Consider the following 18,550-nt stretch of genomic DNA (forward strand, 5'->3'; position numbering starts at 1 on the left):
GCGTAGCATTCAGGGGTGTGTAAGAATGGAACCTGCTCTCAAGTCGTCGGCTCGGACGTTGTCTAGACGAGTTGTCGTCTCTTCTTCTTTTATTGTTATTGTTAGGAGGGGGCTCTTCTTTGCGTTTCTTTTCCTTGGCCGAACTCCATGCGCTCCGAGTGGCTTTGCGAGAGTTGAATAGTTCTTTGACATTAGAGTACTTTTGTACTCAATTGAGGAGATCGGCCAATGTCGTCGAAGGATTCTTGCCGATCGAGAAGAGAAATCTTCGCTCCTTCAAACTGGCCATCATGGAAGCTAGGGATATTTGATATGAATAGCCCTCCACCTGCATCGATTCTTGGTTGAAGCGAGTGATGTAGTCTTTCAACAACTCATCCTTCTTCTAAGTGATAGTGAGGAGGTGAGTTGCTGGTTTTCGCTTGTCTTTCTCCTGATAAATTGGGTGATGAAGATCTTACTGAGTTGCGTGAAAGAGCCGATTGATTTTAACTGTCGAAACTACTTCCTGGCCTCTCCTGACAAAGTTAAGGAGAACCCCCTATACACACCAAGGTCGAGGCGCCATGAAGTTTCATCCACGCCCTGAAGGATTCCAGATGCTAGGCCGGGTCGTCAAACTCGGAGTAGGGATAATTTGTAGCATCTTGAATCTAGGCGGGAGTTGAACTTTCATGATATAATCGGTAAATGGTGGTTCAATTTCCTCCAACATAGCTTCTATCAAGGTTGGAGCTTATACACAGTAGGTTTGGCATATGTCGTCGATCTAACCTTGTAGTTCCTTGAGTTCCACTTCCCAGGGAACTTCATTTTCTCCTACCGCCACAGGAGTTTTTCCACACCTTCAATTTTCCAACGTGTGACGCAGGTCAGAAGCGACGATAGTGGCCTTTTGCGGTACGAGCAGGCATCTGATTGGGCTGCCTTGACTATAGCCTAACCTCCTGTGGGATTGGAGGGTCAAGTGGAGGTTTGGATTGCTCAGTGGCAGCACCATCTTCTGCCTCATGACCAGGGGGATGGTTCTGTCTCTCTAAAATTTGTATCAGTAGGTTCATATTGTTGTTCAGAGTTTTAACTTGATTTTTCAGAGAGATGAGCCGACCTCCCCAGTTATGAGATCTAAGCGCAAGTACCGCTAGAGCAGCATCAACTCATTGTGGAGAGGATTGACTACCTTAATCGACGGATGACTTCGGTGGAGCAAGCAGAGCTGCATCGTTGACGGTCGGAACTTTCTTCTTCCCTTTTGCCATTGTAGTGATTTAATGAGGTAAGAACATCTTTAATGCCGTTCCCACATACGGCGTCAAACTGTTGATACAGAAATCTAGCTAACCCTTGCTGGTTGTTGAGGAGCTCCTTGGTTACGGTCGACGCCAGCCAACCACGTGCCGACCGACCACGTAGCACACACAGATATCCGAGACGATCTCATCTTTCTAATCATTTCATTTTTACCCATAACACCAACAACACTAAAATTGTCAGCAAGGAAGTTAGTCAGTGAGAGATTACGTAGAAGAATTCTACCGTTTGGTGGCGTGTAACGATTTCGTCGAGATTGAATCACAACAAGTCATACAATTTAACGGTGGATTGCGTATGACGATCTAAGATCGAGACCAAATGCAGTCTGTTTGGACGATGAATAATACAATCAAGTTGGTTGCCCAAGTGAAAGCACGGCTTGAACTTCCTAACACACAAACATATCTTACCACCAGGGTTGTTGCGGTAGGTCCATTTAGGGAGCTCCACAGCCCAGAGGGAAATAACCTGTAGGAGAGCATACTCAACCTCCTACACCCACGAACCGAGATCAAGGAAGTGGGCAAGCCAGGACCCAAAGGAGTGTATCGACTGCTAGTAGTCCGAGAAGGATCCCAAACCCCTATGGTCGGCCGAGGCCCGACCATTACTATCGTTGTGGCCAGCTAGGTCACCTATCAAACACTTGTCCCTAACAACAAGTGGTGAACCTCGCCATCAATGATGGTTATGTGGCCGATGAAGACCCCGATGTTGAGGGACTGGAGCATACCACAGAGGACGAAGTAGAAGAGATAAGTTGGGTTTTGCAGGATTATGGCGAGTTGCTTGTCGTGAGGGGACTGTTGTATGTGCCAAGGAAAGAAGTACACCCACAACAACATAACATCTTCCAAACTTGGTGTACGGTATATTGAAAAGTTTATGATGTGATCATCGACAGTGGGAGCAGCAAGAAAATCATCTCTAAAATCACGGTGGAGAAACTATAATTAAAAATGGAATGTCATCCCTCCCCATACATGATCGGTTGGATTAAAAAGGTCAGTGAGACGAAGGTAACTGAACAGTCAACTATATCTTTTTTAATTAGTAAACATTATAAAGATGAAATAGTATACAATATAGCTGACATGGAGGCTGTCACATACTACTCGGTCGGCCATGGCAATCTAATCATGACACAACTCATAAAGGGTGAGATAATGTGTATATTTTCATTAAGGACAACCAAAAAACCATATTAGCCCTTATGGATCTAAAGATGTCACCTAAAATTTCTAAAGTGGAGGGTCATTTTCTCTTAACCATACGAGACTTCATGAAGGAATCCGAAGAAACGAGACAGGCCTATGCATTAATTGTAAAGGGGAAGGAACTCAAGCCCATCATCATCCCTAATAAACTAAAACCATTGTTGCATAAATTCAAAGAAATTTGGCTCAATAACCTTCCCAATGGGTTATCTCTCATGCGAGATATTCAGCACCATGTCGACCTTATCCCTGAATCCAGTTTACCCAATCGTCTTCACTATCGGATGAGTCTGAAGGAGTGTAATATTCTGCAAGGGCAAGTGGAGGAACTAATCCTTAAGGGTCTTATCCTAGAAAGCATGAGCCCATGCACTGCACTGGCTTTATTAACTCTTAAGAAAGATGAGAGTTGGTGCATGTGTGTCGACAATTGGGCCATCAACAAAATTACCATAAAGTACATATTTTCCATACCAAGGCTGGATGATATGTTGGACATGCTTGAGGGGGCGAAATTATTTTCTAAATTGAATTTAAGGAGCGGCTACCATCAAATTTGAATATGGTCGAGTGATGAGTGGAAGATGACTTTTAAGACCAAGGAAATGTTGTATGAATGGATGGTCATGCCCTTCGGTCTTTCAATGAGGTTGATGAACCAAGTTCTGAAGCCATTTATTGGGCAGTTCGTTGTGATTTACTTCGATGATTTTCTGATATACAGTCAAGATGAAGAAAGACATGGAACACCTTAGGAAGGTCCTTCAAGTGCTCACCAAAAATAAATTATATCTCAATTTTAAAAAAATGCATCTTTTTGACTGGTAGCCTATTGTTTTTAGGCTTTATTGTGACATCCACGGGAATCCGGGTGGACGATGAAAAAGTGAAAGCCATTAATGAGTGACCGGTTCCGACAAACATCCATGAGGTACGGAGTTTTCACAGTTGGCGACATTCTATCGTCGGTTTGTGAAGAATTTTAGCACCATTATATCACCAATTATAGACTACATGAATAAGGGACAATTTCAGTAGATTGACGAAGCCGATAGGAGCTTTGCTGAAATTAAGCACAGGTTGTCTACAACCCAGTTCTTATACTTCCCAACTTCGAAAAATCACTTGAAATCGAATGTGATGCTTCATATATTGGAATTGGGAGAGTTTTGTCTCAAGAAGGTAAGTCGATAGCCTTCTATAGTGAAAAGCTTAGTGATGAGTGCAAAAAGTGGTCGACCTATGAGCTCGAACTGTATATGGTGGTCCAAGCATTACAACATTGGCAACATTACCTAATTCAGAGGGAGTTCGTTCTTTACATACACCAGCAAGCTCTCAAATTCAATAATAGCCAAACTAACATGAATCGTGTACATGCTAAGTAGATTTCATCCTTGCAGGAATTCACATTTGTACTGAAACATAAGTCTAGGCAGCAAAATAAGATGGCTGATGCACTTAGCCGCCGTGCAACTTTGTTAGTCACCATGAGCAATGAGGTTGTCGGGTTCGAGTGCCTCAAAGACATGTATGCCGAAGAAGACGACTTCAAGGACGTATGAATTAGATGCCAAGAAGGTCACTCCAATAGCCTACATATGCAAGATGGGTTCCTTTTTAAAAGGAATCAACTATGCATCCCTAAAAGCTCATTGAGGGAGCAGATCATCCAAGAGCTACATGGAAGTGGCCTTAGTGGACACCTTAGACAGGATACGACGCAAGCTCTTGTTGAAGAACGGTAATACTGGCCGCATTTAGTACATGACGTGGGTAGAGCAATCAGCGCTATCATGTTTTTCAGGTCTCTAAGGGGCAGTCTCAGAATATGAGTCTCTACACCCCATTACCCGTCCCTGACGGCCCTTGGGAGGACCTATCTATGGACTTCGTATTGGGTCTCCCACAAACACAGCATTTCATAAATTCCTTGTTCGTGGTGGTAGATCGTTTCTCAAAAATGACACACTTTATCTTATGTAAGAAGACCCTTGATGTAACACACATGGTAAAATAATTCTACAGAGAGGTCGTGCGGCTACACAGGGTTCCCAAGACTATTACTTCTGACAATGATATAAAGGTCATTAGCCATATCTGTCAAACTTTGTTGAATTGGTTTAATACACGACTTCAGTTCAGTAATGCCTATCATCCACAAACCGATGGGCAAACTGAAGTTGTGAATCACACGTTGAGGAACCTTCTTCGATGTATTTCAGGTGAAAAACCAAAGCAATGGGATTTGGCCTTATCTCAAGCGGAGTTTCCATTCAACAACATGGTGAACAGCTCGACAAGAAAGTCCTCGTTCTAGATTATTAATGGTCGAGTGTCTCACCACACACTTGACGTCCGAGCTCCCAGGCATGAGCGTTACAACAGATCATATAGCGGACAAAATCATGGCAGTCATACGGAGGTGCAAGCTAAGTTACATGCCTCGAACGACAAGTACAAGGAGCAAACCAACAAGCATCGGCGACAAAAGGTGTTTGAGGTGGACGACTAAGTTATGGTCCATCTACATAAGGAAAGATTTCCAACCAAGATGTTGTTCATAACCCCAAGTTATGGTCCCCAGCTCCTAAGAAATTCTCCGATTTCAGACCCATTAGCCTTTGTAACTATATCTACAAGATATTCTCCAAGATCATATCCAACAGGCTGGCCACTATCCTCCCCAATCTGATTTCATCAGAGCAAGAGGCCTTTGTTAAAGGCCGCTCCATTGCCGAGAGCATTGCCCTGGGCCAAGATCTGATTAGAGAAGTCAATAGAAAGGTTTAAGGCAGAAACATCATCCTCAAACTAGATATGGAGAAGGCTTATGAGAGGTTGGAATGGGCCTTTTTAAAGAAAGTTTTGTCTCGTTTCGGATTCTGCTCCTCCTGGATAACCATGGTCGAGAAATGCTGGAACAACAATTGGTTCTCTATTCTAATTAACGGTGAGGGAGTGGGTTTTTTCAAGTCGTCAAGAAGGCTACGTCAAGGCGATCCCCTTTCGCCTAGCCTCTTCATTCTTGCGAACGAAGTGTTGAGCAGAGGTTTCGCTGATTTGGTCTCCAGCGGTAAGTGTTTGCCTTTCAAATTAAAACAGTGATGTAAGCAAATTTCGCACCTCCTCTATGCAAATGACACGATCCTCTTCCTCAATGGAGGATTAGCGTCTCTCAAAGCCACAACAGACTTTCTTTCCTCCTACCAAAAGTCTTCAAGGCAAAAGATAGACCGTAGCAAGAGTTGTTTCTACTTCTCCTCTAAGCTTCCATCCGGCAGGGTTTGATCTATAGAAAGGACTCTCGGGATCCCAAGTTCTGCGAATCCTCTCAAGTACTTGGGGGTGCCTCTGATTAGAGGCAGGGCCAAATGCGCCGCATATCAACCGCTGGCTATCAAGATTGAAGACATAATTAGAGGCTGGAAAGCCAGATTGCTGTCGCAGGCTAGTAGAAGCACATTGATAAATCACGTTCTCTGCAACATCCCTGTTCACGACAGACAAGGATATACCATGTTCACGAGGGCGAAGGACCTCCCTGCCAACATTAGAGGTCTCTTCATGTTAGATAAAACTGGGCTAGGAGCGATTAAAGAATCTAAGTCGGCTTCCTAACCTCCTCTTCGGGTTGTTTTGTACATGGATATGATAGGCGATCTATGTGGATGCTTTTGTTTTTCCCTCGGATTGCTTGAAAGTTTGTAATAGTTTTTCTTATGATATATATATATAAAGAGAGAGAGAGAGAGAGAGAGAGAGAGAGAGAGAGTAATGGTCTCCTGTGAACCATACCATAAGGAATTTATGTGCAAGCCTTCATGTAAACCGTGAGATGAGGAGAGCGGTTGGGATTCAACTGCATTGAGAGAGGGATAGTCTTCCAAAAAAAGACTCTCTCCTGCACTCATGGAGACACTCTTGGAATTGCAAGCGAATTTCACGCAAAAGCCTTCTGTTTTCTGTGTGGGGCCCACTATGATGTTTGTGATAAATCCAACCCATCCATCCATTTTTCAAAATCATTTTAGGACATGCGACCAAAAATGAGGAGGATCCAAAAATTAAATGGGCCACATGAGAGGAAACAGTGGGGATTTAGTGACCACCGTTGAAACATTAATATGGCTACAAAAGTTTTGTATCGATTTATGTTCCAGGAGTTTTCATTTCATCTCAGTGAAAATGACATTATAAACGGTTTGGATGGAATATAAACACCAAGGTGGAGCCTACGAAAGTTTCAACGGTAAGCATTCCTTTCCCCACTGTTTCATCTCATATGGCCCACTTGAATTCTGGATCCTCCTCATTTTTGGTAAATGTCCTAAAATGATATCTAAAAACAAATGGACGGGTTGGATTTTACACAAAGATCACAGTGGGCCCCACACAGAATCCTTCCATTGGATTTTCATGGGAAAGGCTTTAGCAGGAAATCCGTGTCCCCTGGGTTTAGGAAACGGACTAGCTACTCCCCCGCCACTGGCTAATAGCGGGTGGTCGGTGCTATGTGGGCCCCACCATGATGTATGTGTTTCATCTATGCCGTCTATCTGTTTTTCTAGATCATTTTATGGTATGAGACCAAAAATGGGGTATATCCCAATCTCAAGTGGACCACATTATAGGAAACAGTGTTGAATGGACGTCAGCCATTAAAACCTTTTTAGGGGCCATAAAAGTTTTGGATCAAGCTGATCTTTGTTTTTTCCCTTCATATGGGTCTGTATGACCAAATCAACAGATTGGATGTCAAATAAACAGTACAGTGGGCCTTAGGATGATTTTAACCGTGGGCATCACTCTCCCCACTTTTTCTGTGGTGGGGTCCACTAGAGCTTTTGATCCATCTCATTCTTTGGATAATGCCATAATATGATCTCTCAAAATGGAAGGACGATATGGATATAATACATACATCATGGTGGGACCCACAGAACTTGGCGACATCACTTCAGCTACTCAACCTCTCTTAGGTAGTCCGCGTCCCACTCCGAGACGGAAGTGGATTGGCTAGTGTACCACGCACGCGGGTGACCCGGGTTTAATCCCCGGCAACGGCGCCAAAAACTTGTTCACACCCCAAGTAAAGGGTTGTGATGTAGTAATAATCTCGGTAAGACCGAGGTCGAATCCACAGGGACTGAACCTTGTACGCAATCTAAAAGTGACCAGAACTAGAACTAGAAGAAGATGAAATCTAAATCAGGAAAAATAATGGTGAAATCTTAAACTAAAACTTGTAAAATTTAAAGGTGAAATATTGCATATTAGACCCCAATCCACAACTGGGAAACTAAAATTTGTAGAAACCTAAATCAGGTGAATATGAGTGAATAATGGTGAAATAGGAAACTAATATCTGTAGAAATCAAAGGTGAGAAACTAGGGATTCAGAGGATCTACTTGTAGAGATCAGGGAGATCTACGCTTGATTCATAAACTCAACTGGACTTCGAGTCCCGTCTTCATCTAGTTGGAAGATATAGTACTAAAACACAATCTGAACTTCTTTTGATCTAGTTTTCAAAGAGATGAAAGGTATGAGAATTAGAATTGATTCCATCACAAAACCATGCCCATGAGACAAAGCAAACAACAGAACTAAACCAATCCACAACTAATCAGAAGATGTATGAATGCTAGGAAGGATTCCGTCATCCAACCATGTCCAAGGGGCAATGGTGAACAACAGGGCTTCCTAATTTCACAATAAAAAATAAGGGAAAGGAAATACTCAAAGCCATCACAGATCTATTGTAATTTCAGTCACAGCAAACCATTAAAAACTGAAAGTATTCCTATTAATCAAACCAAAATCAAAATCTGTTCAGTTCAAACAAAAGGCATAAACAAAGGGTCCCCCATTACTCTACAAGCTTCGCCTCTTAGCCCTAGCTAAGAGGTTTAGTTAGCCATAGCCATGGTTAGGCAAAAGTCTCTTAAAAATAAGAAGAACAGAATTAGAAAAGGGAAAAAAAAAAACTCAAACCCGGCCACGATTTCTCTCTCTTCTCTTGCTTCTTCTTCTGCACTCGTTGTATTAACGTCAACAAGTTCTGTGGGTCCCATCATGAGGTATGTGTTATATCCAAAACATCCATCCATTTCGCAAGCTCATCTTAAGGCTTAAGCCGAAAGATAAGACAGATATAAAGATCAAGTGGACCACACTGTAAAAAGTAGTTGGGGATTGAATGTCTACCATTGAAACCTTTTTGGGGGTCACAGAAGTTTCTGATCAATATGAAATTTGGTTTTCTTCTTCATCTATGTATTTGTGATCTTATTAACATATTGGATGGAAAATAAGCGTTATGGTAGGCCCTACGAATTTTTTAATAATGAAAATCATTGTCCTCGCTGCTATTTTTGGTGTGGTCCATTTGAGCTTTGGATATGATTCATTTTTTGTTTAATAGTCTAAATTGATCTTGAAAAATGGATGAATGGTGTGGATATAATAAATAAATCATTGTTGGGCCATGTAACTTTGATCTCCTTTGAACCGTTACGACAACTCAGAGCTCGAGGAGCGTCGGCACTTGTCTTCACGCTACACGTATCTACACCAACTATATAGCTGGTGTGTGGTACACTAGCCAATCCGCTTCCCTCCTAGACAGAAGGGGATTGCTTAGCTTACTGAGTAAACTGTGTGAGGTATACCATGATTTATGTATTTTATCTTCTCTGTCCATCCATTTTCCTAAATAATTTTATGGCTTGATCCCAAAAATCAGGTATATACAATGTTCAAATGGAACACACCACATGAAACAGTTGAATTGAACTTCTACTATTGAAAATTTCTTAGGGGCCACCTAAGTTTTGGATCAAGCTTATATTTTTGTTTTCCGTTCATCCATGTCTGTATGATCTTATGAACAGGTTGGATGACAAATAAACATCACTATGGGGCCTAAAAAGGTTTCAACGGTGGAAATCATTATCCTCACTTTTTCCCCTGGCATGATCCACTTTATCTTTGGATATGCTTCAATTTTGGGCTCAACCCCTTCAATTAGATGGAAAAACGGATGGACGGCATAGATGAAACACATCATACATCATGGTGGGTCCACATAGCACCGACCACCCCCCATTGGCCGGTTACAGGGAGTTGCCAGTCCATTTCCCAAACCCAGGGAAGTAGAATTCCTGTTAAATCCTTTCCATATAAGGATTCTGTGTGAGGCCTATTGTGATCTTTGTGTGAAATCCAACTCGTCCATTCATTTTTAGATATCATTTTGGGACATTTACCAAAAATGAGGAGGATCCAAAATTCAAGTGGGCCATACGAGATGAAACAGTGGGGAAAGGAATGCTTACCATTGAAACCTTCGTAGGCTCCACCTTGATGTTTATATTCCATCCAAACCGTTTATAAGGTCATTTTCACTAAGATGAAATGAAAGCATCGGGAACATAAACCGATACAAAACTTTTGTAGCCATATGAATCTTTCCACGATGGTCACTAAATCCCCACTGTTTCCTCTCATGCGGCCCATTTAATTTTTGGATCCTCCTCATTTTTTGTCGCATGTCCTACAATGATTTTGAAAAACGGATGGACGGGTTGGATTTATCACAAACACCATAGTAAGGCCCACACAGAATCCTTGCACAGGATCTTCCAATGAAAGGCTTTTGCGCTTGCAATTCCAAGAGTCTCTCCATGAGAGTGTAAGAGAGAGTCTTTTTGTTTTAAGATTCTCCCTCTCTCGGCCACTCTCCTCATTTTATAGCTTATATAAAGGCTCGCACATAAAGTCTTTGCAGTATGGTTCGTAGGAGACCATTACTCTCTCTCTCTCTCTCTCTCTCTCTCTCTCTCTCTCTCTCTCTCTCTCTCTCTCTCTATATATATATATATATATATATCCTTAAAAAAAAAAAAAAACCAAAGTGCAGGGTCATGATGTAGTAATAACTGGGTGAGACAGATGTTGGTTGGCCCATCTGACAATGAATTGGATTGGATCTCATACATTTTGTACCAAGTTGGCATGTGTGGCTGAAATTCATTTCTTGGGTCTCTCCTTAAGGTCCATGAATGATGGGGCAGTGGCAGGAATTGATTTTGTCAAGTCAAATGAGATATTGGAATTTAATTATGAGAAATTATTATGGTGGATGTAGTAGTCTTGTCATGAGAGTAAATAGGCAAGGATGATGGTTTTCTAATTTACTCATCACTTGATAGGAGATGGAAAATTATTTAACCCTTTTTATCATAATTAGATAAAAATGTTATTTGAAATCCAGCATTTATGATAATGATCATCTCTTGACTCCAATCAACTGATCCTGACTGTCCATCAGGTCCAGATACATTTTTAATTAGGCATCTTAACCATCCACGTGATTTTTTCATGGTTTGATATATCACGAAATATATGCTGGACCTAATTGACGGTCTGGATGGATTGATTGGACTGTCCAAAGTGTCTCGATGAAATAAAAATCTCCAAGGGAGCATGGCCCAATCCTATACCCTCTCTCTCTCTCAACCCTTTTTCAACATAAGACATGCAAGGGAAGGTTCCAGATGTGATGTTGAGGGAAAAGCAGACGCAAAAACGACGGACTAACGCGTAAAATGGAAGCTTCTTATTTATTATCATCTCTCTGCACATTTTACATGCGCGTACGTATTACTATAATCAAGAATATGGTGGGGCCCACTATCTGAATAAGGATTAATCCATCTAGTGGACAGTTCGGATAACCCCATCAATCTGGTGATGCTAGAAACGCCATGGAAGGTATGATTATTGACATGTATGATAGGAACCATTTGATGGATGGATGGCCCATCTTCAGACATAACCTCATTAAAGATGTGTACAGTAGATTTGGGGCTCTTAATATTTTCAGGTTCGACCCTCTCTACCATATGGTATTAATTAAGAGGAATGTGTGAAAAGGTCAATTGAATGGATACTCCCTAAAAATATTTATAATTTATAAAAAAAATTTTAAAAAAAATTTTAAAAAAAAAAGTCAAATTGAATTACATTTCTAATGACGAACAACGGCTCAGCTCGATCGGAGCGTTGAAAGAGAGTATACTTGATCTGGATGAGATCCACCCCATCCATCAACTGTGCCACCTTGTTCTCTTTTGACTGAGGCCCAAAAATCAGTTTGTGAGAAATCCATTCCATACATCCGTTTTTTCAGATCATGTTAGAATATCTCAGTGGGCCACACGACAGGAAACAGTGGGGATTGAACGCCCACCATTAAAACTTTCGTAAGGTCACAGAAGTTCTGTATCAGGCTTAATATTTTTGTGTTTTCAGTTCATCCCAGCGAGAAATACCTTGTGAACGGTTTGGATGGCATATAAATGTTAAGGTGGACCTTAGAAAGGTTTCCACAGTTAGCACTTCACTCCCCACTTTTTCCCGGGTAGTGGAACACTTGAGTTTTAGATCCACCTCATCGTTTGGGCTCATGTCCTAACAGAGGGTGGCAAAACGAGGACGGAGTGGATTTCTCACAGGATGACGGTGGCCCTACCTAGCTTCCGACCGCGGGAAGATCCTGCGCTCGGCCGTCGAAGCGGGCGTGGATTGGTTAGTCCAGGTGACACCGAGTTATATAACCTACTGAGTAAACTCCGTGGCCCCACTGTCATGTCTGTCTAATCCATGCGGTTCATCCGTTTTATCAGCCTGGACCACACCCCATGAAACAGTGGGGGTAATGACATTTGTTGCTGTTATTTTAATATCGGTTACGTGATTAGTGCCAGTGTATTGGAACTAAATATGCAACTCAATTCAAACCAAATAGCTACACCCCAAGTGCCAAGATAAGCAGATACATCTCGAATTCGACCGTATATGATTGAGTTTTAATAAGATTTGGTCGCCAATTTAGCCACTTGCATAGCATTGCTTAAGATGATCAGACGATAATCAGAGGATAGAGTTCATCATCTGAAAATGGATCACACCTGAAATGATTTTTTCTCTTCGATACAGATAATGAAAAAAGAAATTTTTTCAATAGATTGTGGAGAACAATTGCAGAATGCTTCTCTAGATGAAAAACTTCGCTTGATACTTGAAGTAAATCTAGCGTATAAACGTAAACTCAAATGACAATTAAAGTTAACAACTACTTGATTATTTTTACGTATTACACTGAGGATTGTAAATGACAGGTAAAGATTACGCTAAGAAAAGTAAATGACTGATAAAGATAAAGATTACACTAAAGAATGCAAATGACGATTAAAGGTAAAGATTATACTAAGGAATGTAAATGACTGATAAATATTAAATTAAAATAAGGAATGTAAATGATTAATAATTGAAAGATAGATTTGGTTTAGCTTGGTTTGGTATTAGATGATTTGTTTTGTTGAAATCTATTGCTATTTGTAGCTTTAAACTAATCCTTCGGATGCTTCTCATGTTCTGACGGTTATTATAATCGCTTAAGTAGTCTGATGACCGCTCCAAGCCTTCTTACTGACTCGACAATATTTTGCTCGGCCACTATTGCTTTACGGATGACATGGCATCACTCGATAGACGCTAGCCATATATCCACAAAATTCTCTTCGGGTATCTCAACAGATTTTAGATACACTACATATCTCGTGCAAAACTACACATCTCTATTTAATTAACTCTTATAAGAACGGACAGAAATAGGGTACAACATTAACCCCCATGTCACTTCACCTTTAGAAAAAAGTGAAAGCAACGTGTGACCCCTCATAAATACAACTATTATGTAGAACACACAGCAATGCCTCAGTTACCACGCATGACCGAAATAATTTCGAATGACAATTGTGCTTTCCTTTTTTTTGGACAGATAGCTAATCCTATGGCAACACGTGTATGAGCATCATACCATACGAGATCATTATTACATCCTCATTAATGCCCTCAATTTCAGCTGATATATATCCCATTTCAACATGTTTCTCCCGTTCCTCAAGCTTTCTTCCATGTTTCCTTACTCTCAAAACCCTAATGCTTTCTCGTATCGGTGATGATTGCTTCATTATCTTCTCGTCTGCGATGTCCATGTAGTCGAAGCAACGTTCAACTTCAAGCAGCCATTTGAGGAAGTCTTCGATGTGGAGTTGGTTATTGAAACTATGAAGATTAAATTTCATCAAGAATTCTTGATCTGTCTGATTTATCCGATCAATGCCTCATTCGAGATGTTGGGGAATTATGTTGATAGATCCCACCTTATCGGGTGTGATTCTACGATTCATTACCGGCATCGCCCTACGATCAACGTGAGTACAAATTTCAGAGCTTAAAGGGGGCAAATCATTATCACGAACAGGAGTTGCCCTAGGGCGTCCCTCATGCAATCAACAACAGTTACACCCCTTGCATGACTTGCCGATATTCTCATTGCGTTGCCTTGAAAGCTGTCGTTGTTAATGGATAAATCCCTAGAGCAATCTGGAACAGTATTTTGACCTGTTGAATTGTATTTTGACCTATCTAAACTAGCAAAAATCAACCAGCAAATAATCTGAAAGTTTTGGTGGAATTTCGACCTATCGACCACAAAGGTCGACATGTCGAAACTATGCTGAATTTTGTCAATTTTCCTTCTTTTGGTATATGCGTGTTAGGAATTTACTTGATCCCCATCCTACACTCCGATCACATCTTGCTGACCATGTACCTCGATTGTTTGTCCTTGTAGGCGATTGCAAGTATTTATCATTTATTTATTTATTTGCCTGGCTTGTATTTTTTAACTGATTGTATTGAGCATCAAATGCAAATCAATAAAATCTGTATTTTAGTGTTTGGTTTTAATCTTTTCCATCTATTATTATATTATTAAGAAACAGGAGTCTTAGGATGATCACTGTTGAAAAAATAGTTGTTATCGCAATGTAAAAAAGTTTTCATTTAAAAGGACTAACTCTTTACTTCTAAATTACCTGATCACTGAAACAATCAATAGCTGTAAAGTGCGCGATCTCATAGATCCAATCTTAACCCGCATTATCTTAATCACAGACGTTTTTTTTATAAATATAGGCCGGCCTTTATTAACACACGTAGCTTGGCGTTTGATTGAAGAGCGAGTAGGCCCTGGAAAGTTTTTAATGGTGGACGTTCAATGACAACTGTTTCTTCCTGTGGTGTGATCCACCTAAGATTTGGATTGCTTCAGTTTTGGTTCCATGCCCTAAAATAGCTTGCAAAACTGATGGACGGCGTGGATATACAACAAATACAGAGGTGGGCCCCACGGTGAGGGACTTACCCACTAACATATTACACCGGACTCGCCTATTCCGCGTTCCCGTATGACTATATGTAGGAGGAAAATTTGGTTCCATGACCAAGGATTTGTAGACCACCACTACGTCCATCGCATAATGAATCTGTTTTAGCTCGTTGCTCCGGCCAACGTAAAATCGGTTATAAGATCAGTGAATCCAGCCTATTCATTTGGTGGAAAATACGATAGATGACCCATGAAAGAAAATCCACAGCCAACACATAATCCTAGCCGTGGGATTTATGTCCTTTAAACTGGCGGTAGACATGAAAAGCCTGTTGGAGGGTCAATGTACTTTTGGGTAAGATGAATAAAAAACGGTTGATTTTAAAGATAAAAATATAGTTTTATGTGTGATGGACAGAGCATAGATGGTCAAGATCAGCTGAATCAATATAAAAGCATGTTTCGAATAGATGGGGTTATTCAAATTGAAAATGTAGGACGAGTGTTTTGACCAGTCAGACCCATGAATAGAACAGGCAATGGAAGAAAACCGCGTTTGATGATTTTGATCCTTCCTACTTTCTTCCTTCCTTCTCCCTTCCTTCCCTAAAACACCTCTTTATCTGTCTTTCTTCTTTCTTTCTCTCTCTTATCCAGCCATCTATCTATTCATCTCTCTCTCTCTCTCTCTCTCTCTCTCTCTCTCTCTCATCCAACCATCTATTTATTCATCCATCCCTCCATTAATTCAACCCACCACCACACCACCATCAGATAAGATGAATGATCTCTTATCAAGGTCCTTCTCCCAACATCGGGAAGGCAACCCACAATCGGGGGATGGAACGGTAGAGATGGGGACAGGCGTCAACCTTAACAAGTTCTTTGAAGACGTGGAAGGGATCAAAGATGAGCTTCAAGAGGTGGAGAAGATCCACCAACGCCTACATGATTCCAACGAGTCGAGCAAGACAATCCACAAAGCTAAGGCCATCAAGGAACTCCGTTCCCGCATGGACGCCGACATCACACAAGCACTTAAACGTGCCAAACTCATCAAAGTCAAGCTTGAGGCCCTCGAACGTGCCAACGCCGTTAATCGAACCCTGCCTGGCTGTGGCCCAGGCAGCTCTTCTGACCGCACCCGCACCTCTATAGTTGGCGGTCTCCGCAAGAAACTGATCGACACCATGGAGAAGTTTAGCCTGTTGAGGGAGCAGATTGCCTCAGAATACAAGGATACTATTGAGAGGAGGTACTATACTGTCACAGGAGAAAAACCAGACGATCGGACAGTTGAGATTCTCATATCAACGGGTGAAAGTGAGACTTTCCTGCAAAAGGCTATACAGGAGCAAGGGAGGGGACAGGTGATGGACACCATAACTGAGATTAAAGAACGACACGATGCAGCTAAAGAGATTGAGAAGAACCTGATGGAGTTGCACCAGATCTTCCTCGACATGTCAGTGCTGGTGCAAGCGCAGGGCGAGCAGGTCGATGACATAGAAAGCCAGTTGGCTCGTGCCAATTCCTATGTCCGTGGTGGGACCCATCAACTGCAGATTGCCAAGAAGCATCAGCGGAACACACGGAAGTGGACGTGCTACGCGATAATCATCCTCCTCATTATCCTCCTCATCGTCATACTACCGATCGTCCTTCGAAAGTAGCCCTCTAGAATTACTACTATCTAATTCATTATACTTTCTTTTCTTTTTTTTTAAATGTTCTGTTTGTTGCTTGATTGATGCATTGTTTATACTCTATACTGTCTTATTTATTTCATAATATTATTTTTTTTATTTTATTTTATTCATTTTTAGTCATATATGGAATGAACGTTATCTTAATCTTAATCATACACCATGATGATCAAGTTGTATGAAAATCAAACCGATCAACTTATTGGGTGAATCATATCATCAGCTATCCATTGATATTGTCCTGTTTGACTTGACGAGTGGATCAGCCTGATTTTTATACCAGATGATCGTTACAGTGTGGCCCACCTTTTCGATGGACCGGATGTGACACCTAGCAGGGAAGAAATGGTTGTATTGAAAGTTCACATGAAATTTCTCTTTTTAACTTTTTTATTTATTTATTTATTTATTTCTATTAGAGTAATGAAAGGCTTTTTCATAGCTTGGTATGGCAACCCATCGATTCATAGGCAGGTAATTCAGATGAACTTCAATCCAAAACTAAAACTGTTGAAATAGTGGGCCCATTGTACATGGTTCAGAACCTAAAAATCACATTGAGAATATGTGTGGTGTGGCTATCAAATGGACAAGTAAAATGAGTAGTAAACCCGTCCAAATTCTACCAGCTAAGGCCTCCATTGGATCGCCTGATCAATCTGATTTTGAACATATGTATCCGCTCACAAAAATGTGGATCGCCAGGGTGGTGAGGAATTTGGGAAAAGGATTAGTGAAATCCATGGATTTTGGGGTAAATCCAAATCCCAAAAATAAATAAATAAAATTAAAGCCTATGCTAATCAAAATACTTATTTAAAAGGGGAAAAAAAAAAAAAAACGTTTCATTACAATTAGAGAGATGCTCCCAAATCTATGGATTTGAGAATATTTATCAAATCCAAATCCAATGCAAAATTCATGAGCTTGATTTTAGCGGTTAATGAATTTAGGAAATTAACATTTTAATTTCCTTGATCCAAACAAGGCCTTAAAACCTTGTTGCAAAGAGAAGTTAAAAAGGAAGATAAAGCGGTCCCTTTGATATCCGACCACAATCTTGTGATTTTAGGCCAATAGATAACCATGAAATGAAATGGTGCATCTAATTGATGGGATGGATATCCTTCACACATCACGGTGGGGCCCAATAGAGAGAGGGGAAGCTTCTATGAGGTCGAGCTCTGTGGGCTGGCCTCACCGTAATGTGTGTTAGACTTTGCATTTGGTGAGTCCCCTCTTAAAAGTTATGGGATATATCCCAAAAATCAGCGGTATCCAGAACTCAGGCGGGCCACACACCATTTGAAACCATGTGAAATCACTACTAAAACATGTAAAAAGCACTTGGAGGGACCCACCTTAGTTTTGGAATGGCCTAAAATTTGGTGTGACCCCTCATCCAAGTGGGACACACAATGAATGGGTTGGATGTGCGAACCACATATTAATGGGCCTTATAAACAATCAGGAATGTTTCAATGGGTGAGCGTCCACTCTCAACTGTTATCTGTGGTGTGTGGATTGGCTTGATTTTTAGGCCCATAGCTCACCATGGAAGTATGCATCTGATTGATGGAGTGGATGTCAGACACATCATAGTGGGACCATAGAGCTCGACCTCAAGGAAAGCACCCATGAGGTTGATATTGTGTGCGCGCACGCATTATCATCACATTCATGGTGGGGCGAGTTAATCATTGTGGCTCCGATTATTTCACTCACGTGTGCAGCGCATGAGGCATGTAAAGGATGTGCTATGGGATTTTTATTTTTATTTATTTTGGGGGGGGGGGGGGGGGGGGCGAATTAATAAATATAATCCTGGCCAAGAAACATATTTCAGACGGAAAATTTCCCTATTTTGGCCTAGTCGGTTGGTTGGTTGTATCAAGTTTAATAAAGGGACCTACTTAGGAGAAGCGGACAGAAGGATTAAAATAAATCAATGGACTAAATGACTATTTTCTCTCATTCTATCAATTAAAATATGTAAGATACCTTACTCTTTGGCACCACATGACAGATCAAGTATCTGCCAGATGTGCCGCTTACATCTTCGCCTGCA

General features: G+C 41.1%; 1 protein-coding gene across 1 annotated transcript; it reads left to right on the forward strand.

Moving 5' to 3' along the window:
* The first annotated feature begins 15,276 nt into the window (after positions 1 to 15,276).
* Positions 15,277 to 16,854, forward strand: LOC131248794 (syntaxin-121-like). The gene has a single exon (XM_058249248.1). It carries the CDS (start codon positions 15,556 to 15,558, stop codon positions 16,447 to 16,449), a length of 894 nt encoding a protein of 297 aa, XP_058105231.1. The 5' UTR covers positions 15,277 to 15,555; the 3' UTR covers positions 16,450 to 16,854.
* Positions 16,855 to 18,550: the final 1,696 nt, after the last annotated feature.

This window comes from Magnolia sinica, chromosome 6 (assembly GCF_029962835.1).
Source record: "Magnolia sinica isolate HGM2019 chromosome 6, MsV1, whole genome shotgun sequence".
Taxonomy (NCBI): Eukaryota; Viridiplantae; Streptophyta; class Magnoliopsida; order Magnoliales; family Magnoliaceae; genus Magnolia; species Magnolia sinica.